The sequence below is a fragment of the Apiospora phragmitis genome (assembly GCF_038363925.1).
Source record: "Apiospora phragmitis strain CBS 135458 chromosome Unknown utg000005l:1.0-4161743.0:1.0-4166827.0, whole genome shotgun sequence".
In the NCBI taxonomy this organism is placed as follows: Eukaryota; Fungi; Ascomycota; class Sordariomycetes; order Amphisphaeriales; family Apiosporaceae; genus Apiospora; species Apiospora phragmitis.
The window spans coordinates 1,086,546-1,111,509 of NW_027117403.1; the positions used below are offsets into that span (position 1 = coordinate 1,086,546).

Sequence of the window (24,964 nt, forward strand, 5' to 3'; positions counted from 1 at the left end):
CTTTTACCGAATATAAGCTTATATATCTTAAAAGTATTAAACACTTTATTTTAAGCGTTTATAAGCCCGCGATTTTTCCTAAGCGTGCTCGAAGTATCGATCCTCGAGGCACTCCTCTAATCTCGTCCTTCTAAGTGGTATTATTGTAGCTACCATAAGTCTTCCTATACTAATAGGTATGTTCGACGTCCGTCCGAGATCGTCGTTTTAACCTTTTCGATTACGTAGTCCGGGTATAGTTATATAATAGTTTATTTATTAATCCGTCGGGGAAACTATTCGTTCTCGAGTTTCTTTACGAAATACTTTATATAAGCGTTATATATATACGAAATCTATAAAAAAATAAAATATATTTCGTTTATAAAAATAATATAGAAATCGTTATTTATAACGTAATTATTAATAACTTTTTAAATAAACTTAGCCGTAATAAGTATTTAATATAAATACCTCGAGTCGGGGTAAAAAATATTTAAGATAGCTAGCTATTCGTTAACTTTTAAATCCTTTAATTTAACGATCTCGTTTACGAGCTCGTTTATAAATATTTCGATTAACCGCTAAAGGTCGTCGGTTTATTATTTTTATTTAACCGTTTCTTTATCGCTATTAGAGTCGTCGGCCTCTAGGATATACGCGAGCGTAAGTTCTCGGCTAGTTGCTACGAAGGCCTGGTCGTAGTTTCTCTTACCCTTCAAGGCCCTTAAAAACTATCCGGTACTTCCTTTATCCGCTAAGTATATATTATATCCGTTATCGTAATAAGCTATCTAAGATAAGCTACCGTGAAGCACGTTTAACGTATCGCTAACGCTACTTCCTTTAATAACCGTTACAAGGGTAGCTTTACTCCTAGTAGCGTTAACTTGTCGTCCTTCTAGGACACGTTAAAATACCCTTTTCGGTCCGCGGTATTCCCTAGCGTAGTGTCCTTTCTTTTAGTAGTTGTAGCAGGTGACGTTCTGCTTTTTATCGTTCTTGTTATGTTTAGTGGCGTTCGAGGTCCATGGGCCCGCTGTGGTGTCTATATACGGTGATCACCTTAGTCTAGGTGTTAACCTGTTGTCGTGGTCGCCTCGTGTTAGCCCTAGTTCGGTCGTTCTACCGGGGTTATCCGCCTTACTTTTCGCGGCGTCGTTCGTATAGGCGCGTATTAATCTTAATAGTTAGTTCTATATACGCGAAGAAGGTAGTCGGGGCGTCTAGTCGACTAAGCTCGTCCTTAACCTCCTCTTTAAATCCTCGGTAATATATTATAATCTTAATAACTTCGGTATAGTTTAAACGAGCCATAATACGTCGGAACTTTACGGTATACGCTATTACGGATCCTTTCTACTTAAGGTGTTCGAGTTCTCGTTTAGCTTATCGTTTCTCGTCGAAATCTTAGAAGAGTAATTTAAGAGCGTTTTCGAAGCCGTCGTAACTACCGAAAATTTATTAGGTTTCGGCGCGGCATAGTTCGACTTACTAATCGCGCTCTACGAGTTCGTTTAAATAGGGTTCGAACTATAAGAGGACTTTTCTTTTAAAAAAAAAGGCCGTATAAATAACTTTTTAAGTTAAGTCTTTAAACGTTCTTTTATAAAATCGTTAATAAGTTTTAACCTAAACGAGGAATCCTTAAAGGTTCCCGCTCGTCCCGTTAAATAATAATAATGCGCTAATCTTAACCCCTTCTTTAAATATAACAGGGGTCTTAATAATATTAATAATAGTTCGTAAAAGTTAGACCTCCTTACGAAGCTCGTCGATATCGTCTGTCGTTTATTTAAAAGCTACTTAAGCTCGGAGCGCGTCGCGCTCTTCTCGAGCTTAGTATAGTAGTATTAATAATTAATATTCGCTTATTAAAGTCGTTTAAATTATTTAATTAGCTCGCTCGGGTTAATAAGGACGTCCTCGTTATTATTATCCTCGACCTCTATACTAAAAGCGGGTCGGGCGACGTCTTTATCGTAACGAGGGGCGTTACTTTTTAAAGTAGACATGTTTCTTATAAGGTTATTATTCGAAGGTTTAAATAATAACTCGTAAAAATAAGAATAATTAAAATATAACGAACATTATTAAAAGCTTAATAAAAACCTTAATAAAACGTATAAAGGTTTATATTAATAATATAAAAAAGTATTTAAATATATAATAAATAAATATTTATTAATATAATAAATAATAACCGTAACTTAATCATAATTAAATATAAAACGTAAAAGTATTTATAATAAAATCGTTAAAATAATATACCTTATTAATAAGTTTAAATTAATACTTAAATTAATTACTAAAATAAAAAATATTTATATAAAATATATAAAAAACGTTTATAATTATATATTTAATCCCTTTTTTATTAATCATTACTACTTAGTAATCCTTCCTAATTATGCTTTACGCTACTTAGTAATCCCTCCTAATCATACTCTACGCTATTTAATAATCTCACCTAAGCGTTCGTTATGTCACGTAACCCGGTAACTATCGCCGTCGCTTTCAAGCGTATTCGTCTTATCGCCGGGCGAGGTGGTAATATTGTTATTCGTTATTAAGGTAGGTTTAAATTTATATTAATATAATTAGCGGTACGGTCTATAACTATAGTATTATAGCCTAGCCGGGGTATTATAGTTCCGTGCCGGTAAGTAGGGTTCTTAGCCGCATGATTAGGTCGGGTCGTAATACTTTCGTATATTATATTAATCGAGTAAACATACCTCTTTTTTTAATATAAAAACAGTTTATTATTAAAGGATTAAGTAATTATAATTATTAAAAACGGCGAAACTACGAACGAAAAAAGCGAGGATTAAATTTAATACTTTAATAAGTATATAAGGTCTCGTATAAAAAGTATTTATTATTTATTAGTCTTTAACAGCTATAAAAGTTATTATTTAATAACTTTCGAACTTTATTATAAAAAAACTTAATTATTACACTTTATATATTTTCGTATTTATTAAATAAGCTTTAAATTTTTAATATCGGCTATTTTTATATATTAAAAAAGGCGTATAAGAAAGAAATTAAAGGTTTTATACGAGCGTATATTACTTATATCTTTAAAGAGGACTTCTAATTAGCGTTTTTAAAAGCGTTCTAAGCGATTTTTACCGTTTCGAATATATAAAAAGGCTTTTAAAAGATAGGATTTATTTCGTATAATCCGGAATATATTATTTAATAATTAAATATAAAGCTACGTATTTTAATACTTCCGGGAACGTTTTTCGGCTTATTTATTCCTTAAGAATTAAAGATTTTAAATAACCCGATTAAAGCCTAGTCTTAAACCGAATACGTTTAAAACCGTATCGCATAATATTAAAATAGCTTTCCGACGTTTATTTTAATTAGTTTTAACTAGATCGTAAAGCTTATAACGTAGGTTATATACCGAGTTACTCTTTTAAAAAATAAGAACGCGACACTTTAAAAAGTAAATAAAAAACTTAGCCGGCGTCGTTATACGAAAAAAAAATGGTTATAAAATAAAAAATTACTTCGTATATAAGCTAGAAAAGACTTATAGTTTTAAAAAGACGTTAATAAATAGTTATAAAACGAATCGCGTCGCAGGAGTGGTTATATAAGGACGTTTAAAACACGCCTATAGCGCTATAAAATCTATAAAAAGCCCGGTATTACGACCTAGCCTAACCATACGGCTAGACCCATAAAAGCATCGGCACGGAACCACTATGCCCCGGCAAGGTTACGATATCACTAGCACCGACAAAACTACCAGCTACACTAACATAAATTTACCTATACTCCGCGACCGACGGGCGCCCGACACGGGGACCCCACGATAAACCATGGGAGGATGGGCACCCAACGGGAGTCATGTGACGAGCTACGGGATCACGACGCTCCCGGTGAGCCAACTGAAGCGGATCACCAGTCCGCAGCGTGATCCAAGGAATTAGTAAAGGAGGGATTAGATATATAACCACGAACGTTTCCTATATATTTTATATAGACACTCTTTACTTCAATAATTAATCTAAGTATTAATCTAACCTATTAGTAAGGCATATTACCTTAACGACTCTATTAAAAATACCTTCAAGTTAACGCACCTTAGTTACCTTTTATTCCTACGGCTATTGCACATTGTATCGATAGAAGCGGACTTCTATCGCACGTTTAGATACTCTCTCGTATTGCTAACATAAACCCCCGTACGTTCTACTAAGGTTTCTATTAGACCCCTGATAGCGTTCGTTACACCCGGGTATAATACGCGCACTTATTAAAATAATATAGAAACCTTTAAAAATAATAATTATTTTTATATTTATTTAATTATAAGCGTTATAATTAAATTAATTTATAATTTATAAAGCTTAATAATAAAAATTACGTAACTCGCTTATATACGCAGCTCGCTTATAAGGTACATTATAAAGTAATTAAGCGTCGCTTTTAATAAATAATATATTATTAAACGTAAAAGAATTAACCCTTTATTAAATAATAATTTTATATAATTAATAAATATAATTAAAATAGAAAAAGATATATAAATTAAAAGAATAACGCCGGCGAAATCGAAAGCTTAAAAAAGCGATTCGATCGTAATAAAATAAAATAACGAAAACGAAAAAAAAATATTATTTAAAATTAATTATTAAAAGAATTAAATTAATTAGTATATATTTTAATTATTTATCGTTTTATAATATATAAATTAATTAAAAAAATTATAAAATTAATAATTCGAAGCTTAGTTACAATATAACACCGTGGCCGATTTTACTTTACTTTATAAACTATATTAATTTAATTCAAGTCACTATACTCTAACATGGTCTATAGCATAATCTCTAAAACTAACTCTAATATATTATATGAGACCCATACCTAATAATGTAGTCTAATTAATTGGGATGGTCCGGGATGGGGTTGAGTAGAGAAATCACTCGCACACAAATACATACTAAGCACAGTTTCGACATTTCCTGATATTACCATTACGCCTGTATTGCGACGTGTGACAGATTGTTGTACACTACCATATCCATGTGGCTTTCATCCCCTTAGCCTTTTTCCGACCCCTTAAACGAACTCACATACATGACCTGAAACGGGCAAAGTGGTTTTCCCCTTTTGGTTTTCTATACACTCACGCTAGGTGTGTGGCTTACTGGGTTTTGGGCCTTGCAGCCGCCAGAGCCTGTTCCCGCTCGTGGCGGCGGACGTACCAAAGAACGAAGCCGTAGGACCCATCCAGAAACAAGAACATACCAATGAACCAGGTATAGAGAGGAGAACCGATGTACTGATGGTCCTCTCTCCAGTACCTGTATCGCAACATGTTGGGCAGGATGAGGGCAAACGATCCCATGAAGCGAGAAAGCCTGGGCGTGGGCAAGGTTAGAAGTAATCATGAAACTTGATGCGACGATTAGGAGACAACATACCACAACTTGTAAGAAGCGCCGCGCGAATGGCCACGGCACAGCAGCTGGCAGGTACCCCCCGCGCTCAAGAGGATCTGGCAGGCGAAGCCGCTGACGGCCTGGGCCAGGCTGGGCCCGTACTGCTCGGCGAAGGCGACGTGGGCCGAGACCCAGCAGGCGATGCACACGACAAAGATCAGGGGCAGGTTGCGCTGGACCAGCGGCGCGTGGCCCCACTCGCGGGCGCCGTAGCGGACGGCCGTGTACATGACGCCGCAGTTGAGCAGGAAGGCGAGCGTGTGGATGTTGCGCTCCATGGGCACCTTGTAGGGGTACACGAAGAAGTATGTGAACTCCCACGCGAAGTTGCAGCAGAGCGGCATCAGCGCCATGCTGTACGTCTGCTCGCGGATCGACTTGGTGATCATGCCGATGTAGTTGGACAGCCAGCCCACCGCCATCACCAGCTTGCAGACGTCGGCGATCCAGACGACCTCGAGGTACTCCGGAGGGGCGCGGGACATGTCGTGGACGTCCATGGTGGCGGTGTTGGTGTGCCTGTGTGTGCTGTTGTTGTTGTGTGTGTGTGTGTCGAGGTGCGCCCTCTGTTGCGCACAGATAATCGTTTGGGTAGGATTTCGAGGGTGTAGGTATGACCGAGTTAGCAGGGAAGTTAAGCTGCAACAGCCACTGAAAGCCAGAACGTTGCTGTTCCTGGAACCAGAACCTCGGGTGTGGGAAACCAGTTTTGGGTTGGTCTGCTGATCTGTTTCGACAGCCTTCGGATATTCTTTCAAGAGCAACTGGTTTGCAGTAATCAACTCGAGCCTATTACTAGACAAGCTACGGCTCTACGCTTGGCCAGTCCGGCCGTCGCTTGGTCTGTCCAACCCATGTGCATGTAAGTTACAATTCACGGTCCGCTTCGGATTCCTTTTTTTCCCTGGCAGTCCTGCGCCAACAGAGAGGTGGTCCACGAGACGGGGAAGCATTATACCAAACAGGAACCTGGTCGATTATTTTTATCCCGAGTCAGGCACAACCAGTTCCTAATCTGCGTAGCCGTCCCACTCCCGGGCCAGCGGAATGGGTAGGGCAGAGATAAACCACGACTACTGTACGATACGATGTGTCATGTGTCAGACCATGCGTTAGTCGATGGCCGACCCTGCTGGGCTCTTTACAGGGTACAATTCCCAGCCGTGTAGATTCGGTGCGGGGACGTCCTACACGCCTCGCATGACAGCCGTTACATTGTCCACGTTTATTCATCCTATGTACATACATGTATCCACTTGGCTGGGTGAGTCATCTCGTGGGGGAGATGCAAGGACTGTCTGGGTTCATCCCCGTCCAGTTATGGGTTACATAATGATAAGCCCCCCCCCCTCCTGCATCGTGGCGGGCAGGGGCCTAAACCTTACTTAGTTAAGACCACCCCCTTGCCCCTGTCCGCTCAAAGCGGGCTGTACCGAAACTCAGCATCCACGATTCGGACGACACGAGCCATCCCACCACGGTGACAGCGCCACCAGATTAGATTGAGTCGTAGCGGGCCGCAACTGTATTGTAAAATGTACTTTCTACGCGCACCAACCGAAACCTTGAATCCTGGTTTCTCTTTCACTAGGATGACGCAATTGTGCCAACTGCTTCGCGACAAGTTAGCTACTTTATGGATCGGTGATCGGTGATCGGTATACCAATCCGTCCCATTGTATGTGCGTTCGTCCAGCTGTTACTTACCTCTATCGTCATAGCTGCCGTTCGACTGGGGTTGCGGCAGGTCCGGCGCCATGGGCCAAACAGCGTGCCGCCAGTGGTTACGTCCTTGGAAAGTAGGCACGTATGCAGGGCCACGGCCTCAGCCCCAGAAAGGACAAATTCACCGACCTTATGGCGCCCTTCGGAGTGGATTCGCCGTTACCCAAAAGCTCGGCGCACGCATGACTCTCTAGATGGCCACGTTGTAATTAGTGGCCGTCCTTGGGTGCCGTGGGTACCGCGCTTGCTTGTCAGGTTCCCAGGCGGTGCCGTCCAGACTGTTGGTTTCGGTGGCTCACGGTGCATTGCTGATGTTTCCCACAGCGGTGGCATGAATGGTTTTCTTGCTGTTGCAACATTGCTCTGTTTTTTTATAGCCACCTTGCCAAGCGCACTGAAACAACACACGCTTATGCTATGCCCTATAACCGGACATCGAGATTGCTTGCGGGCTTGAATCAGTTTATGGTGGTGAGATTATTGAGTACATGTTACAGTATTGAGATTCGGCACAGCTTCGAGGCATGTGACAGTAGACCGTGGTTAATACTACAACTCTCAGGGATCATTTATGCTAGTGGCCTCTACAAAGTAACTGTATAACTGGATAAAATATGGATAATTTGAGTATCAAAACCAGGGCCGGTATAGCTCCAAAAATTAGGTGATGTGATTAGCAGTACCGATCAGTATAAAATCAGTCCACAGAGTACTAATTAAGATATCGTCAGAATAGTGCCGCACTAAGTTAAATGATCCCTGGGAGTTGTAGAGTGGTTATCCCATCCACTACCTTGGAGTTCCACGTTTATCCGGCTGATTTGTCGTTCGTGCAAATGGCAGCTTGCTTGTATTCCACGTGGCTGGCGGCCCTGGATGAACATTCAGCCCTCTTGTGGCAAAACACGTCCGGTCAGATAAGGAAACTGTCCGAGTTGTGTCACAGTCGTTACGAGGAATATCCCCGGTTTGCACAGACTCCAGGGGCAAAAGTTGGACACAGATCGGGGTGGTGGATGGGGAACGTGATAGACGAATGTAGTGATTGTCTTGCCTACATACTGCTTGCCTGTTCGTCTTCTGGGGATCAGCCTAGCCCCTTCTATAGACTCTCAAGTTCCTGTATCTGGTAATATCTGCATCGCTTATCAGCTAACGGGGTGGGTTCGGATGAGCAAGGTGGATCGGGGGGTCCAGTCCATTTCCACAATCGAAACATCGTGAACATATGTTCCCTCGAGTCAGAGTGTCTCAAAGGAGGGGCCCATGAGCAAGGGCGTGGAATAGTTCTGCCAACAACGCACAGTCAAGTCGATCGTATTCGTATCGGTTAGCTGTATACCAAAGATAGAGATGAGATGCGTGTTGGTTGCGACGTACCAAGGCATGATATAGTCGCTCCAAAATAGAACAGTAACCAGCAAACAAAAGCGTAAACTCTCGGATCTGGCTGACATAACAAAGCAAAAACGCAAAGCCCAACACAACACATCTTACACTCAACATCGTTCGATGCATTGTTCCTATCCGCAGCATCGCTATTTGCTTAACCATATGCCTTGCTGTGCGTGTTGTATTGTATAATTGGCAGTGAATCATGCCTGCGGAATCAACTCCCATGCTCGTGTGCGGTTCGCTCATCGCGAGCCATAATGCAGCCACCCTCACACACCTCCGCTCCAGTCTCGTACATGACCCCAGCTTGGCGGGACTGAGGCAAGAACTTATCGAGCTTCCTGATGTGTGGTCATTGTTGGTCGACAGAGAACCATCCTTTGGCAGTGTCGACGCAGCTCCCTTATTCCATTCTCTATCCGACTGGCTGGCGGGTCGCGGCTCGTCCGAGACCCTTTCGCTCCCTGAGGGAGCACCCAAGAACACATTCTACGCCGTGCTCACGGTTCTCACTCACATACTAGAATATTCAACATTCCTAGATAGGAATAATGTGGACCACCCTGTCAGAGCAGGAGACGATGGCCACACCAAGAGGCTGGAAGACTTCCGAGATGGAGGCATCCAAGGACTGTGTGTCGGCCTGCTGTCCGCCATCGCCATAGCATGCTCCATGAACAAAGTCGAGCTGGGCAAGAACGCAGCCATCGCCGTGCGACTGGCCATATGTGCTGGCGCTTGTGTTGATCTTGCCGAGCTGCAGTCCGCGGAGCCCACAGTCTGCCTTAGCGCCAGGTGGTCGCGGCACGAGGATAGCTCAACTAATGAATGCGCCGTGGCGGCCATACTCAAGGAGTACCCGAAGGTAAGTTTACTTCACCTGACTACGCCACCTTGCTCTCGCATATATATGAATTCCAACACTGACCTTTTGCACAGGCATACATCAGCGTCCGCTCGGACGTCTGTAGCGCCACCATCACAGCTTCCAAAGGGTCAGTGCCTGCCCTCATCAAGTCCCTCGAGGAAAAGGGGGCAGTAGTCAAGCGCATCAACCTGTCCGGCCGCTACCACCACTCCATGCATTCGCCCATGTTCAAGATCCTGCTTGACATCTGCGAGTCGCTCCCCCTATTCCAGTTCCCTCACACTTCGCGGCCGCTAGTACCCCTAAGGTGGAGTGATAGTGGCGAATTGGTGGCGTCTCAAGACGAGACGCCGCTGCACGAAGTAGCACTGCGCTGCATCTTGATCGAGACAGCGGATTGGCACACCACCATGGTCAAGTCCTTGGAGGCTATGGTAGCAAAGGCGACTTCGGGACCGGAGTACTTGAAGTTACAAAAGTATGTGCTTGGACCCATGGACTGCGCGCCCCGGCCCGCGTTCGCGCCTCTACCCATCCAACTCATCCGACCCGCAGCGGTGCCCGAGTCGTCGTACGCATATCCAGACGATGCCATCGCCGTCGTGGGCCTGTCATGCCGGTTCCCCAACGCCGAGACGCCCGCCAAATTCTGGGAGATGCTCGAGTCCAAGCAGACCGCCACCCAGCTCGGCCCCGTCGACGAATTCGACTGCGGCCTCTTCCGCAAGTCCCCGCGCGAAGCCGAGTTCCTCGACCCGCAGCAGCGGCTCGGCCTACACCTAGCGTACGAGGCGCTCGAGTCGGGCGGCTACTTCCGTCCTTCCTCCTCCTCGGGCGCAACCACCGACGACAACGTCGGCTGCTACGTGGGCGTCTCCTCGTGCGACTACGAGGCCAACGTGAACAGCCACGACCCCACGGCCTTCTCCTTCACGGGCACGGCCCGCGCCTTCGCGAGCGGCCGCATCAGCCACTTTTTTGGTTTGACGGGCCCGTCCATGGCCATCGATACGGCGTGCTCCTCGTCGGGCGTCGCCCTCCACACGGCTTGCCGCGCCATCCAGAACGGCGAGTGTAGCATGGCGCTCGCGGGCGGCCTGAACCTCACTACGGCCGAGGGACGCGCGCAGCCGAACCTGGGCGCGGCTTCCTTTCTCAGCCCGACGGGCGAGTGCAGGCCCTTCGACGAGGCCGCCAACGGCTACCGCCGCGGCGAGGGCGGCGGCTTCGTGCTGCTGAAGCGGCTGTCGGCGGCCGTGGCCGACGGCGACACCATACTCACCGTCGTGGCGGCCTCAGCTGTCAATAACAGCAAGGGCAACAAGTCCATCACCCTGCCATCCTCGAGCTCCCAGAGCGACCTCTACCAGCGCGTCCTCGAGAAAGCCGGCATGCACCCCTCGCAGATCAGCTACGTTGAGGCGCACGGCACCGGCACCACTAAGGGTGACCCCATCGAGTGCGAGAGCATCCGAAAAGTCCTGGGCAAGGCCCGGCGCCAGCAGTCGGACGCGGCGCTACGGCCGCTGGTATTCGGTTCCGTCAAGGGCAACTTCGGCCACGGGGAGGCCGCGTCGGGCGTGTGCGCTTTCATCAAGGCCGTCTTGATGCTGCGGCGTGGGCTGATCCCGCCCCAGGCCAACTTCGCCGCGCTCAATCCGGCTATCCCCGGCGTCGAGGAGGCTGGCATGGAGGTTGCGACGCGGATGCGGCCGTGGGATGTGCCGTTCCGCGCCGCGCTTGTGAACAATTACGGCGCGTCCGGTACTAACGCGGCCATGGTCGTTTGTCAGCCCCCAGCCCAGCACACCAGCAGTCACCAACAGCAGCAAGTCGCAGCAGAGCCGACGAAGTGTCACAAATACCCCGTAATTGTCAGCGCCAACTCCCCTGCCAGCCTCCGCAAGTACTGCGACTCCCTCCTTAGTCTGGTGGAAACTCGGCAGCAGTCCGGCACTGGCGAGTCCATCGTCCCTGCCGTCGCGTGCCAACTGGCCCGGTCGCAGAACCACAGCCTCGGCTATCGTCGCGCCTTCGCCGCCAGCTCGGTCGAGGAGCTAAAAGCAGGCCTCCGTGGCGACGGCCAGGGCCGCGCCGCGTCCGCCATCCTGCAAATGCCGCCCTCCGCTACCAAGAAGCCCGTGGTGCTCGTCTTCGCGGGCCAGACGGGCCGCGAGGTGCGCTTCAGCGAGGAGGCGTACCGCAGCTGCGCCCTGCTCCGGAGCCGGCTGGACGCGTGCGACCGCGCCCTGCAGTCGCTCGGGCTCGCCGGCCTGTTGTTCCCGCGCCTCTTCCGCGCGGAGCCCGTCGAGGACTTGGTCCAGCTGCACTGCACGCACTTCGCCGTGCAGTACGCCGTCGCCATGTCCTGGATTGACGCCGGTCTCCGGGTCGCCGCGCTCGTGGGGCACAGTCTTGGGCAGTTGACGACGCTGTGCGTTAGCGGGGTGCTTAGCTTGCGCGATGCGCTGAAGCTGGTCTCGGGTCGTGCGCGGCTCATTCAGACGAAATGGGGTTCGGAGAGCGGGTGCATGCTGTCGGTGGATGCTGACACGGCCACGGTGGAAGCATTGATACAGTCGATGCCAGGGGATGACAAGATAGAGATCGCGTGCTACAATTCGGCAGTGCACCACATCCTCGCTGGCACCGAGACGGCCATCACGGCTTTCGCCGAGACCGCCCAGTCCAAGGGCGTCGCTTTCCAACGCCTCGAGGTTACACACGCATTCCACTCGCACTTGGTAAACTCCATTCTACCGGAATACCTCGAGCTCATCGAGGGTCTCACCTTACGCAAGGCCAAGATCCCTATTGAGGCATGCTCTTTGACTCAGCAGTGTTGGTCCAAGGTCACACCACAGATGATTGCCCAGCAGTCGCGGGAGACGGTGTACTGGAGCAACGCCATCACGCGAGTGGAGGAGCGTCTCGGCTCTTGCGTCTGGCTCGAGGCCGGTTCGCGGGCCGTGGGAGTGACCATGGCCCGTCGGGCTCTGGCGGCCCATCCGGGGACCAAGGCAGATTCGACCTCGTCGTTTCATTCGGCTCGACTCTATGGCGCGGATTCTCTGGACCATCTCACCCAGACGACCCTCGACCTGTGGAAGGAGGGAGTGCAAGTACAGGCGTGGATGTTCCACGGGCCCCAAGCACATTCCTACGTTCCGCTGGAGCTGCCGTCGTACTGTTTTGAGAACTCCCACCTCTGGCTTCCTCTCATCGAAACCAGTAAGAGTTTTGAATCGGGCAACTCGATACCGAGACCGGTCCAGTTCGTGTCCCTCTCGGATCTGACCAAGAACGGAAGAGAACAGATTGCCAAGTTCCAGATAAATCAAGAGAATGAAGAGTACTCCCTCTTCGTTCAAGGGCGGACCGTCTTCGGACAAACTCTGGCGCCCTCTTCCGTGTGGATGGAGGCGGCCTCGAGGGCTCTTGACCTCCTCCCAGATCAACCGGTCGATCGCGCCCCTGCCGTCGTCCATCAGCTAAGACTGCATGCTCCATTCGGGCTAGACCACCAGAGACGACTGATCCTGGTGTTACGGAAGTGCACATCATCTTCCTCTTCCACGTGGGAGTTCACCGTCGAGAGCCAGTTGCTCAAGGACAACAGCACCAGCGACAGCAGCCGCGACCTTCACGCCTCCGGTACCGTCGGACGCCCAGTAAGACAGGCAGATACCAGACAATATCAGTCGCTGCTCCGCCACTTGCGCGATCGGTGCCATTCCTTGCGACAGGAACCCGATGCCTCGGTCGTCAACGGCGCCTTCATCTCCAAGATGATGGCCCAGGTGGCCGATTACGAGAAGAGCTACATGGGCATACGCCGTATTGCCTGCAAGGACTACGAGGCGGTCGGCGAGGTCGACATCCCCGCCATCGCCGCCGAGAAGTGTGCGGCGACGGCATTCAACCCGCCCCTGTTTGACAACCTGCTCATTGTGGGTGAGCTTCACGCAAGCAGTCTCGAGGGCTTGGACCGGGATAATCTGTTCATTTGTAAGAGCATTGAGTCCGTTATCACCCACGACGGCTTGCAAGGTTCCGTCGCAGAGAAGGAAGGACCCTGGATGGTTCATTCTAGCCTGGAGAGGGAGAGCGCCACGGATCTGGTCAGCGACATGATCGTCTTCAGGCCAGGACAAAAGGCCCCTGTTCTGTCTATTCTTGGGGCAAGGTTTACCCAAATACCAACGCGCTCACTGCGCAGGGCTCTGGAGTCTGTCAACGGCGTGGCGGAGGACAATGTATTTTCCGCCAAAGTCGACCGTCCGAGAGGCATTACTGTTGTCGATGTCGGAAACTTGGGAAGTCGGGTATACTCCAATCCGGAGATCCAGTCGGATGAAAGACTTCGCCCCAGTAACCCAATCCGCTCTCATAGCGCATCCGACCTCATCGCGGACAACTGCAGCGAGTCATCTACTCTGTCTTCCATGACGTCGCCATCGTCCGCCGGCATCGCCACGCCAGAGGACGAGGAGAACGTCAGGGTCCTTACCAACCTTCTGTCGGACCACCTCAACTGCAGTCAAGGCATCCCGCCCGACACGCCCTTGGTCATGCTGGGGCTCGACTCCCTGGTGATGATGCAGCTCAAGTCGGACATCAAGAAGGCGTTCGGGAGCCAAATGAACGTGAGCAAGATCGACGAGAACTGCACCTTGTCCGATCTCTGCGGCATGCTTTTCCCCAGCGAGACCACAACTCAACTTCTTAGCAAAGCATGCGTGAGCGCCAACACCGTAAACAAGCCTGCGTCGCCGTCAAAGTACGAGGCCGCGCCTCTTGTGCGGATGACTCCGACTTCTCGCACGCGCAGCGCCTTCATCGAGCTGGCTGCTCGGGAGTTCGCTTCATTGAAGCAAGCAACCAGCGCGGTCACCAAAGAGACCAATTTCGCCGGCTTCTTCTCGGACGTATATCCCGACCAGATGCGCCTGGTGACAACGTACATACTGGAGGCCTTCAGCAAGCTCGGATGTGACCTGAGGAACATGCAGGCGGGTGAAATACTGCCCACCATCTCATACCAACCCAAGTACGAGCAGCTGATGTCAAGATTATACGCCATCCTCGAGGCGTCTGGCATCATCAGTGCGTACGACGGCCAGAAGCTCCGCTTCAAGACGATGAACAATCTTCTCAGCGGAGATAAGTCCTCGGCAGATCTGTGCCGCGACATCTTGGCCGAACACTCGAACTACCGACCGGACCATCAACTTCTTGCTGTAACCGGGCCCTATCTTGCCGAGTGCCTTGCCGGCGAAGAGGACGCACTCCAGCTCATCTTCCAAGAAGCCGAATCGCGGAAGCTCCTGGAAGACGTGTACCGCAGCTCGCCCATGTTCGCCACCGGCAACGCGCTGCTGGGCCGCTTCATGACCCATCTAATGGAGAGGCAAGCGCTCGCCGCCACCGCCGACGGCGAGCCCCTCCGCATCCTCGAGATCGGCGCCGGGACGGGTGGCACCGCCTGCCTCCTGATGGACCTGCTGCTGGCCCACGCCGTCGAGTTCCACTACACCTTCACCGACATCTCGGCGGCCCTGGTGGCGAGCACGCGCAAGCGCTTCGAGTCGCGCTACGGCCGCGACGTCCTCGAGCGGCGCATGGAGTTCACGGTGCTCGACGCCGAGCGCGCGCCGCCCGCGGGCCGCGTCGGGCAGTACCACATGGTCGTCAGCTCCAACTGCATCCACGCGACGCGGGACCTGCAGCAGTCGTGCGGCGTCGCCGAGCAGCTGCTGCGGCGCGACGGCGGCGTGTTCTGTCTGCTCGAGCTGACGCGGCCGCTGGCCTGGCTCGACTGCGTGTTTGGGCTGTTGGACGGCTGGTGGCGCTTCGCGGATGGGCGCAACTACGCGCTGCAGGACGAGGCGCATTGGGAGGCCGTCTTGTTGGATGCGGGGTTCCACCGCGTAGACTGGAGCGATGACGGCAGCCGCGAGTCGCAGCAGTTCCGGCTGATCACGGCTTGGCGCTGAAGAAAGGGGGGGGGCGAAGGGGAAGGGGAATGTCATGATGAGTACGATGGGCCCTAATGATTTCTTGTTTTCCGTGGTTTCTTGTTGTTGTACACTATTTCCTATTGGTGTTGTTTTGTTTCTTTTCTTTCGTTATAGCATGAATACCAAGTTTCTGTAAATAGTAACGTGTGCGTAGTTTAACAGCTTTGAAAGAGAACTTAGAAAATACAGTCACACCACAATGATCGTATGCCGCCCGTCACGGTATCGCTCACACGGGAATCTGTCTTCGCCCGCGTACACACCCTGGCCCAGGACCTTGGCTTTCACAGCTGCGCCATACCCACGAGGTATGCCAATGCGACGGAAAACACCCTTCTCCGCAGCCAACACTTCCAGCAACAAGATATAAATGGTTCCGGCGGTGTTTGTCTTCTGTCATCGCAGGCATACAATACAGGCCTTCGCTGGTATTTCGTTCATCGAGGTTGCCACCGTTATTACTAGGTCGGGGGTGATCGAGACGGGCATAAGATATTGTCTTGGATGGTATTTCTGAACAGCGCACGTCGTTGACACCCGTTCTGTTCACAAATATCTCCCAATCATAATAGTAAGGAAATAGCACGAGCTGCTTCAATACACCACACAACTTCAGAAATCCTCCACAGACGTGACCAGTGCTATCCTCTGATCCGTACTGTAGTTGTACATCCTCGACACGAATAAGCATGCTCGAGTTTGGCACACCTACAGTCCCAGGATGCACATATCTGTCCACCGCCGCCCATGACCAAAGTGGGAGCGCGGTAGGGGTTTTCAGGAGCTTTTGGAACATCTGGCCCGAATTTAGATTGCACAAACCAGAGCAATTCTTGTTCAAGGTAGTGGCGCCACATACTGGCGACGTACTTGTCGTCCAAAATAGAGCTTACCGCTTTGGCGGTGCCAGAGAGAGCGACTAGCTTATCACTGGGAAAGGTAAGACTGCAGTTCGTATATGCCTCGACAATCCTGGTCCAGCACTTGTACGCCGCGATATTGCCGGGAATGGTCGCGACCCCTACGAGACAGTTTGGGGCGAGGTTCTTGATACGCCCTTCGCTATCATAGATTTCCAAGGGCACGCCATCCGGATAGATCTCGGCGGCATCCTTCGTGCAGCATTCCCAGAACAGCTGTTGAGAACCAAAGTGAATGACTCGAGGCGAGAGGAGTCGTTCTTGAAGAACCCATGCCCTCCTATTGATGAGGGAATTGGATACATTATCTTCCCACAAGCTCATATTGGAAACCATGTACGGACTGGCATGGATGCTGGTGGATAGACTCACGATAGCAGGGGAAATCGAGTGTGGGTCCCTAGCATGAAATAAGGAATGATGGCCGTCCAACGCTTCCGCGGCAGAGATATTACAGAATGACTGTGAGTAAATGTCACTCATCTGTGGCAGTTCCCTCTTTAGGTCGGCATGGCCATCATCACCTTGCTGAATGATGCAAAGGGAATCGATCCACAGGTACCGGATGCGGAGCTGGCGGACGGCATCCCGATATAGCTGCGGAAGCGCCTCATTTCAATCCCGTTGGATAGCTGACGGTAGTTCTCGGTGGTAAGCTGTAGATAGTCGGTCGGGCTCGGACCCCAGCAATGACTAAGTGTCATATATGGCCCTCGCATAGTGGAAGGCCTGGTTCCGATAAGATGACAGTGCGTACTTGGACCGTCATGATCACCGCAATCAAGAAGGCGCGTTGGATACCATGACTGAGCCCGCAGTCTGTTACACTGCGGGTGATTCGCCATCCAATCCCCAATCCAGCTAGTAGCGAGAGATCGTGTAATAGCGGCTTTAGTGTCCGGCGCCAGCTCCTCTGTTCCGTTCCGTATTTCTGAAAGTCTTGCGGGAGCGTATTAGGCAATATTATTCAGATGTGTACAAAACCATAACACGAAAACACATACCTTTATCACTCCGAGGCTGCAGGAGAAAGTCTAAACGCATTACTCCAGAACGCGCGATACGAGGCCCTCCAGGTACGGAAATCCCGAGAGTGTAGGTTCCAGGGCCGTAACAGCGGGCAGTCATCAAACTCAAATCGGAAACATGATCCTCGTCCATGGACAGCGAAGGCTCTGTCGTTGTAGTATCATCCTTTAAAGCACCATCGCCTCGAACATATGGCCGATCACCAGTACTTTTGTTGTGGACAAAACGCCGTTCTTCTAATGCTAGATCGGCCCACAACCGGTTGCAGATGTAGCAGCAATCGCCGACAGAGCGCAGGAGGCTCGGGCAACTTCGGTGATGTGGCACGTCTGGTCCGTATCCATTGATGCTAGCAAGGTCGTATGCCCTGAGAGCAGCTGGACACACAGAGCACACCATGTTGGCGCGACGCAGTTTGCATAGACGGTGTCTTCGTCAAGATGTCTCAGAAGTAAGTACAAGAACTAGATGGTGTCTTCGTCGAGATGTGCCAGAAATTTAAGCACAAGACCAAGCGGGGTACGGTTAAATGGAACGCCATGAAGCGGCAGGCCACCGTGGTGGTTGTACAAGCAACGGCGGTGGCGCCAATCAGGGCCAGCCAAAGGCAGCATACTGACTGAACCCTGACATTAGGATCGTCCCTCACTAAGCATATGGAACAATAAAAGATCATTGAAAATTCAATTCTTTTATTACTAGGCCGACGTTTTGACGGCCTAGTAGCCTTGCTCGTTGGAGCGGAGGGGCCCGGCGCTGCGCTGCGCTGCGGGCTGGAAGGAGCGGCCGTCATCGTCCAGGCAGGTTTGCAGGTCGCCTAGGGCCGGCGGGCCTCCTCACCCCGCCGGGGCTTCCGACGAGGGAGCGGGCCCGTGGATCTCGAGGTTCGGGTGGTACATAGTGGGCTGCGATGACGAACGGGGGGAACTGGGACGCGTTGAAGGGGCTGGTTTCGGGGATGAAAACCCCCGATAAAGAGGGAGGAAGAGACGGTAAACTGATACTCTGCCTCACCCAGTTGGCCTGGCTCGACCTTTTAGGGATCATGAAGGGGATGGGATTGATACGCTGACTTGAAGAGGGGATACTGTCCCCGTTGTACCCTAGAGAAGGAGATGAGAGGTTCATCGGGCCAGGGAGCTATAGAGGAGAGGAGGTGAACTACATAGGCGCTTCAATAATTTTGCACGGCAAGCTTTGGTCGTGGTCGGTTTGTATCGGGGAGCTATTCCCAAGCTTTGAGGCAGTCGTACCAAATCGTAGAGGGGAAGATTGAAGATGAAGGTTGCTCTGCGGGATGTAGTTGGGCCAAGTTACTCAGAATACAGTCTAGAAACTCTCCTATGTTGATGTCTCCATCCTTCATTACCTACGATGACAATTGAACTAGCTAGCTAACACAGGGTTGAACCGATCTATCATGATAGCCAAAGCTCACGTCTCTCTATGCGGCCGAAAGTGCTTATGGCGATTCTGGACGATATCCAGTCGTCTCCTTTTCGAAGTAGTAGCCGGCCATCACCGCAACTTCACTTCTGCGCTGTGGTGCTATCCACGCTGAGCCCACTTTCGACTGGGCTGGTACCAGCAGCGGGAGATGCCGAACAGATATCACCACGCCCCCCCCCTCCCCCTGCCATCGTATACTCCACAAGGCGGGTCATCGCACGTTTGTCAAACGTGGTATAGATTACCTAGTTCATTGATTGCAGATGGGCTAAACTTTATTTTCATGACTCGTCTACTATTACATGGGTTTTAACTTGGATGCCAAGCAATAATGACCTGGCATGACAACCAGCCCATCTCAAAGTAGGGAACAGGGCATCTATTGCTAGTACAACCATACATTGGGTACAGTATGTTATCCCTTTCCGCACTACGTAATCACAGGACCGAGTCAGCCGAAAAGCGATTTCCGTGATTGTACCCATATTGATTTGGGCCAAATCTCTCAGTCGTAATGAATCCTTCCCAGGATGGCATCACAAAAGCGTATGGACTTGGAGGATATTAGAAGATGATGTTTCTCTGTGGCGACGGGCTTGGAACTGTTCTCTTTCCATGTGACTTCATTCCCGTTGTCGCTCTACTGTCGTTATTGTTTGATCAATTGAGGTTCTAGACCAAGATGAACAAGTTTCTCACATCCGCTCTGCTCGTCGGCTCGGCCGTCGTGAGCCCCATCTCGGCCGCGTGCATCAAGACCTACAACGGCTCCGCAACCGACGTCGACGTCGCCATCATCGGCGCCGGCGCCTCGGGCGTCTACGCCGCCGCGCGCCTGCTCGACAGCAACAAGACGGTCGTCGTGCTGGAGCAGAGCGACCGCATCGGGGGGCAGACCGAGACCTACTACGACCCGACGACGGGCACGCCCGTCAACGTCGGCGTGAAAGTCTTCTCCAACACCACCGTCACCACCGACTTCCTCAAGCGCTTCGACTTCCCCATGGGCAGCCTCAACGTCGGCGAGACCCTGGCCACGGGCACTCAGTACGTCGACTTCGCCACCGGCCGCGTCCTGTCCAACTTCACCACCACCGACCCGGCCGCCCAGGCCGCCGCCATGCAGCGCTACGCCGCCGAGCTGGCCAAGTACCCCAACATCAAGTTCGGCTACAACCTGGGGCAGCCCGTGCCCGAGGACCTGGTCCTGCCCTTCGGCAAGTTCATGGAGAAGCACAACCTGACGGGCATGGCCCAGACCATGTTCGAGTTCAACTCGGGCTACACGCCGCTGCTCGAGATCCCCGCCCTGTACATCCTCAAGTACCTCAACACCTACGAGCTCCAGTCCCTGCAGTCGGGCCAGTTCATCGTCGCCGCCAACGGCGACTCGACGACCCTCTACAAGAACGCCGCCGCGTTCCTCGGGTCCCGCGTCGTCTACGGCGTCCGCGACATGCACATCCACCGATCCTCCTCCGCAGCAAAGAACGGCACTGGTCCCATGACCATCACCATCGGCAACTCGACCACCGGCCCCCGCACGGTCCGTGCCAAGAAGCTCATCTTCGCAGCCGCGCCCACGCTCGATAACCTGCGCTCGACGGGCCTGGACCTGGACGCGACGGAGGCGGACCTGTTCGGCAAGCTGTCCGCCGGCGTCTTCTACTCGCTCGTCGTCGAGGGCACGGGTGTCGCCACCGCAAACCTGCGCAACCGTCACCCAGCCAACCCCTACGGCTTCCCGGACCAGCCCTTCATCTACTCGGTGATCCCGCTGCCCAAGACCCAGGGTCTCGCGCAGGTGCTGCTGGGCTCTGCCACGCCCCTGACCTCGGCGCAAGTCGAGGCGCGCGTGACTGCCGATATTGGGCGCCTACCCGCCTCGCTCCGCGGCAATTCAACCACCACGCCCAATGTCGTCGACATGGCTGCCCACACCTGGAACGTCATGGCGCCCGTCGAGGACATCAAGACCGGCTTCTACGATAGGTTGGAGGGGCTCCAGGGGCTCAAGAACACGTGGTACATCGGCGCAGCGTGGGCCACGCAGAGCAGCACCACCATTTGGGAGGGGCTGGAGCAGGAGTTCCTGCCCAAGCTGCTTGCTACCTTGTAAGGCTGTCGTGGGAGTGAGAAAACCAACTATCAGCATTGGAATTTGATACTCCTTCGTAATCTCTAGTGCATTAGTCATCGGGTCCTACGTGTACACCCACTCACTCAGTCGACATGATATATAATCTAATTGTATTAACATATATTATTGTGTCCCTCAAGCCACGTCTTATTCGTATACTATAGGTATTAGGTTCTCCTCGGGATGGCCCAAGACACGGTACCAGGACAAAGGGTTCGGCACAACCCCGTGCGTTAGCTCGACCTTGCATGTGCATGTCACTTATCGGGAGAAAGGTTGGATATGGGTTTCCAATTAGTAACTATGAATTGTCACATGATATGTGCTCAGGTCTGTCTTCTTGCAAGCCAAGAATCGGGTATCTAAGGTTCATTATCACCACCTCTCCTACAATCATGCTACAACCATGATCTCACGTCTCCACACCTCCCAGCCCTTGACCTTGCTCAGGTCGGCAAAGGGCCTTGAAGCTGCCACGCGCATACTGCAAAGAGTCATGGTCAGTCTCACTGTCGTTGGCCAGGAAGTTGGAGTTTTAGGGAAGGGTGTAAGTCAGCCACTCACGTGTAATTGCCCGGAGCCATCATGCTCCCGTCCCGTTGGTCAAATGGCCGGTCCACCTGTAGAGGTAGTCGTTGCACGAAGCGAAGCCGTTGCAGGAAAGGGACCGAACCGGCGTATCGAGCGTGTTAGCCTTGATGACGGCCGGGTCGGTCAGGTCGAGGCTGGGGAGGTTCGAATAGGCGCCCGCCCACCGGGCTACGGGGCCGACGAGGCCATTGGCGGCTGTCGGCGGGTATGTCCATTTGGACTCGTCCCAGTCAGAATCAAAGACCTGTATCATGGTAACAGATAGTATTTGTTACCGAATATGTTCCCCTCTTTCCCTCGAGTGGAATGAATCGTGCACAGCCAACATGATGGTACTACTTACGTCCCAGCGCAGTTCATGCACGCCCCAGTCAAGCATGCTAGACACTTTAAAGTAGTTGAAGGACTCGGCCTTCGAGTTGAAGTTATACCTGCGGAAGGGTGTCTGGTCAGCTTCGTTCGTTCAACTTTTGCCGATCCCAAATCAGAGGGACGGGAAAGGAGAGGCATGACATACATGGAATCTTCGTCGATGTCTTTCCAATTCGCGCCACCAAAACAAACCGGATAGCTCTTCTGGAAGACGTGCTTGTTCTCGTACAGACTGGAGGCCACGCCTGATGCAAGCTGTTAGTAATTGTGCTCCGGTACACATATGCAGTCACGGTGCCGGAGGGGAACCGCGGGGAGGTTTTATACATACCCATATATTGAACGGAGATTCGCTCCCCGTTGCTGCCGGCAATCTTCACCTTGCCACTGTAAAGAGGGATGACGGTCGCGTTCCAGCCCTTGTTCTCGGGGTTGGCAAAAGTGACGCTGGTACGAAATTGTTAGCACATATCCTAATATTCAGGATTTAGGCAAACATTATCCACTTAGGTGACCTTCTTAGTCTCTCCGGGCGCAATTGTAACGGTTTCGGGAAGCTCCACGTCAGGCACCATCTTCATGGGAACCATATTATCGAAAGTCTTGATGCCCCACGTGCCCCAAGTGGTGATGTAGGGGTCAAGGATCTCGAAGCCAGCGGCGGGCTCTAGCGTGAAGTCGTACGTGACCGCTTCGCGGCCGTGGTTCGTGATGGCCAGATCATGCCTCGGCTGGAATTTGGCCGTGTCGTTGAGGTGGAACCGGGTGTTGTCGAGCGTGGTGTTTGCGTAGAGTGTCACGGCATCGACCAGGCCGCTACCCATCTGCACCGGCGGCGCCATGGAGTCGAGGTTCGTCGCGGTCTTGTTAAACCACTGCAGGGAGGAGCCGCTGGCGACTACGCGGCGATGGAAGTCCTTGGCGACCTCGATCCCGCGCTCCTTGCGGCCGCCGAAGACGCCGGCGTAGAGCGCGGCGATGCCGGCAATGTACGGCGTGGAAATGGACGTGCCGCTCTGGACCATGTAGGTATTGTTGGACCAGGTGCTGAAGATGTTGCCACCGGGGGCGGCGACGTCGGGCTTCAGTTGCAGGTCGTACGTAGCCACCCGTCCACTGAATTAGTCAAGCGTGTTTCCGATGGCGTCGGGTACGTCCCCCTCGCCGTCGGTGTGCGAGAAGTCGGCTGTCACGGTGGTGTTAGCTCGTAGAGCTTTCAGGATGGCGGCTCCAGCCTCGGCGGTGATGAGACCTAGTGTACTTTGCGGATTTGTGTTCGTGGGCGGGACAATGGCGCGGCCGTCATTGTAGAAGAGGACGTACTCGACGCCGTGGCTAAGATATTCGTCTGTTTCACCCTGTAGTTGCAGCCATGGCTGCGAGGCATAAGAGCGACAGTGTTGGTCATCCTAGGTGTGCCAGCAGGAAAGGGCTCGCACTCAGGGTCTACGTCTGGGTTGCTCGAGGTCACTTCAAATATCGGCCAGTCCTTGACAGAAACAGGGAACTTATCATCGCCGACGTATCCGGAAAGCGTCGTGTTGAATACGCCGTCCAACGTGTAGGTCAGCTTGAATGGGGCAGCTAGGGCCACTTCGGCCTGGACGGAGGCGACGGCCAGGGAGCCCGAGCTAGACCCAGCGCCGATACCCATGAAAGCACCATTATTGCCGGCGCTGACGGTAACGATGACGCCGGCCTCAACAACGTGCGACACGACAACGGCCCAAGCAGTGTCGTCCCACCCGCCAGAGCTACCGTAGCTAGCAGTAATGACATCCATGCCATCCTTCTCAGCCACCAGGAAGGCGCCGATGAGGCCGGCATCGTCAGAAGCCTCGCTGTTATCCGAGACTTTGTAGGCGTAGAGGGTTGCGTTGGGAGCGACACTGTTAAAGTTCTCACTGCCGCCTACAGGATCGGGATATTAGCTCAAATCTCGGGATACATCAGAAGTCCAAACGCTGGGAAACGATAGGTACTAACCACAATACCTGCTACATGTGTTCCGTGGCCATCGTCGGGCAGACTAATGGGGTCGGCGTCGGGATTCTTTGTTTCATAGCCATTGGTCTCATAGTTAAAGTCGACGTCCCCGACGAAATCCCAGCCTCCCTCGACCTTGAAGCCAGGTCCGAAGCCGCCGCCCAGAGCCGGGTGCTTGTACCAAACGCCGCCGTCGACAATGCCGACCTTGACTCCCTTGCCGAGCACGCCGGCCTTGTGGAGCTTGTCGACGCCGGTGGCACGAAGGGTGCTGTACTCGACGGCCCGAACATCGTCGCTGAAGGACTGACGGTCCACGGGCTGTTCCATCATCACCCTGCGGTTGGGCCAGATGTTGGCGATGTGCGGCGCGGAAGCGTAGGAGGCGAAATCGTCCTCGCTATCCAGCTCTACGGCTGCGCCGGTGAAGAGGGCCGAATCGTAGGATTTGATGACCTTCAGCGCCTTGTTGCTCAGGTCTCGAGCGCCCGAAGCACCCTGCGAGGAGATATTATGAGACTCATGCTATATGATAAGCGGGACAGTGACAAGGGTCGTGCGGGAGAAACCTTTACATATTCAACAATTTATTGCTTGGGTATCTCACGTGCACTGTCCGAGGCAGCTGGCTTAGGCGTGCCCGATGGAGGGCTCGCGCAGGCGACTCCTAGCACAAGGGAGGCAAGAACCGACTTGATGGCAAGAGCATGCATATTGGAAATCTTGGGAGTCTTGGAGGGCTTGTGCAGGAGCAAGTCAAGACAGGAGTCGAGAAGACCACCAACTCCGTCATATACTTAACAGGAGGAATCTGCCGACGCAATGCCGAGGCCCAAGCAGGCACGTTGAATCTCTGCCATCGCTTTTCCCACTCCTTGGTCTCCGTCATGTCAGTTTGCATGTTGATGCAGGAACATACTCGTATAGTTGGCTCCATATCGATACGATATAGCGACGGAAAAATCGGTGAATACGATGTTGGATGGCATGTTGAGCCGAGTCGGGCCTGATCCAGAACGATT

At 51.8% G+C, this 24,964-nt stretch overlaps 7 protein-coding genes across 7 annotated transcripts; 2 read left to right on the plus strand and 5 right to left on the minus strand.

Moving 5' to 3' along the window:
* Positions 1 to 5,149: 5,149 nt before the first annotated feature.
* PG994_004360 (cytochrome P450) lies at positions 5,150 to 5,947 on the minus strand (the record flags this gene model as incomplete). Its single annotated transcript, XM_066855769.1, has 2 exons — positions 5,150 to 5,366; positions 5,430 to 5,947. The coding sequence occupies 2 exons, from the start codon at positions 5,945 to 5,947 to the stop codon at positions 5,150 to 5,152; spliced, it is 735 nt and encodes a 244-aa protein (XP_066717936.1).
* Positions 5,948 to 8,769: 2,822 nt separating this feature from the next.
* Positions 8,770 to 15,431, plus strand: PG994_004361 (uncharacterized protein; the record flags this gene model as incomplete). The annotated part of the gene is made up of 2 exons (XM_066855770.1): positions 8,770 to 9,432; positions 9,507 to 15,431. 2 exons carry the CDS (start codon positions 8,770 to 8,772, stop codon positions 15,429 to 15,431), a joined length of 6,588 nt encoding a protein of 2,195 aa, XP_066717937.1.
* Positions 15,432 to 16,067: 636 nt separating this feature from the next.
* On the minus strand, positions 16,068 to 16,699 carry PG994_004362 (uncharacterized protein; the record flags this gene model as incomplete). The annotated part of the gene is made up of 2 exons (XM_066855771.1): positions 16,068 to 16,113; positions 16,164 to 16,699. 2 exons carry the CDS (start codon positions 16,697 to 16,699, stop codon positions 16,068 to 16,070), a joined length of 582 nt encoding a protein of 193 aa, XP_066717938.1.
* A 1,541-nt stretch (positions 16,700 to 18,240) lies between these two features.
* On the minus strand, positions 18,241 to 18,532 carry PG994_004363 (uncharacterized protein; the record flags this gene model as incomplete). Its single annotated transcript, XM_066855772.1, has 2 exons — positions 18,241 to 18,309; positions 18,419 to 18,532. The coding sequence occupies 2 exons, from the start codon at positions 18,530 to 18,532 to the stop codon at positions 18,241 to 18,243; spliced, it is 183 nt and encodes a 60-aa protein (XP_066717939.1).
* A 1,003-nt stretch (positions 18,533 to 19,535) lies between these two features.
* Positions 19,536 to 20,972, plus strand: PG994_004364 (uncharacterized protein; the record flags this gene model as incomplete). The annotated part of the gene is made up of 1 exon (XM_066855773.1): positions 19,536 to 20,972. One exon carries the CDS (start codon positions 19,536 to 19,538, stop codon positions 20,970 to 20,972), a length of 1,437 nt encoding a protein of 478 aa, XP_066717940.1.
* Positions 20,973 to 21,576: 604 nt separating this feature from the next.
* Positions 21,577 to 22,291, minus strand: PG994_004365 (peptidase S8/S53 domain-containing protein; the record flags this gene model as incomplete). The annotated part of the gene is made up of 4 exons (XM_066855774.1): positions 21,577 to 21,828; positions 21,928 to 22,015; positions 22,102 to 22,201; positions 22,288 to 22,291. 4 exons carry the CDS (start codon positions 22,289 to 22,291, stop codon positions 21,577 to 21,579), a joined length of 444 nt encoding a protein of 147 aa, XP_066717941.1.
* A 171-nt stretch (positions 22,292 to 22,462) lies between these two features.
* PG994_004366 (uncharacterized protein) lies at positions 22,463 to 24,655 on the minus strand (the record flags this gene model as incomplete). Its single annotated transcript, XM_066855775.1, has 5 exons — positions 22,463 to 23,038; positions 23,111 to 23,332; positions 23,353 to 23,867; positions 23,939 to 24,421; positions 24,550 to 24,655. The coding sequence occupies 5 exons, from the start codon at positions 24,653 to 24,655 to the stop codon at positions 22,463 to 22,465; spliced, it is 1,902 nt and encodes a 633-aa protein (XP_066717942.1).
* Positions 24,656 to 24,964: the final 309 nt, after the last annotated feature.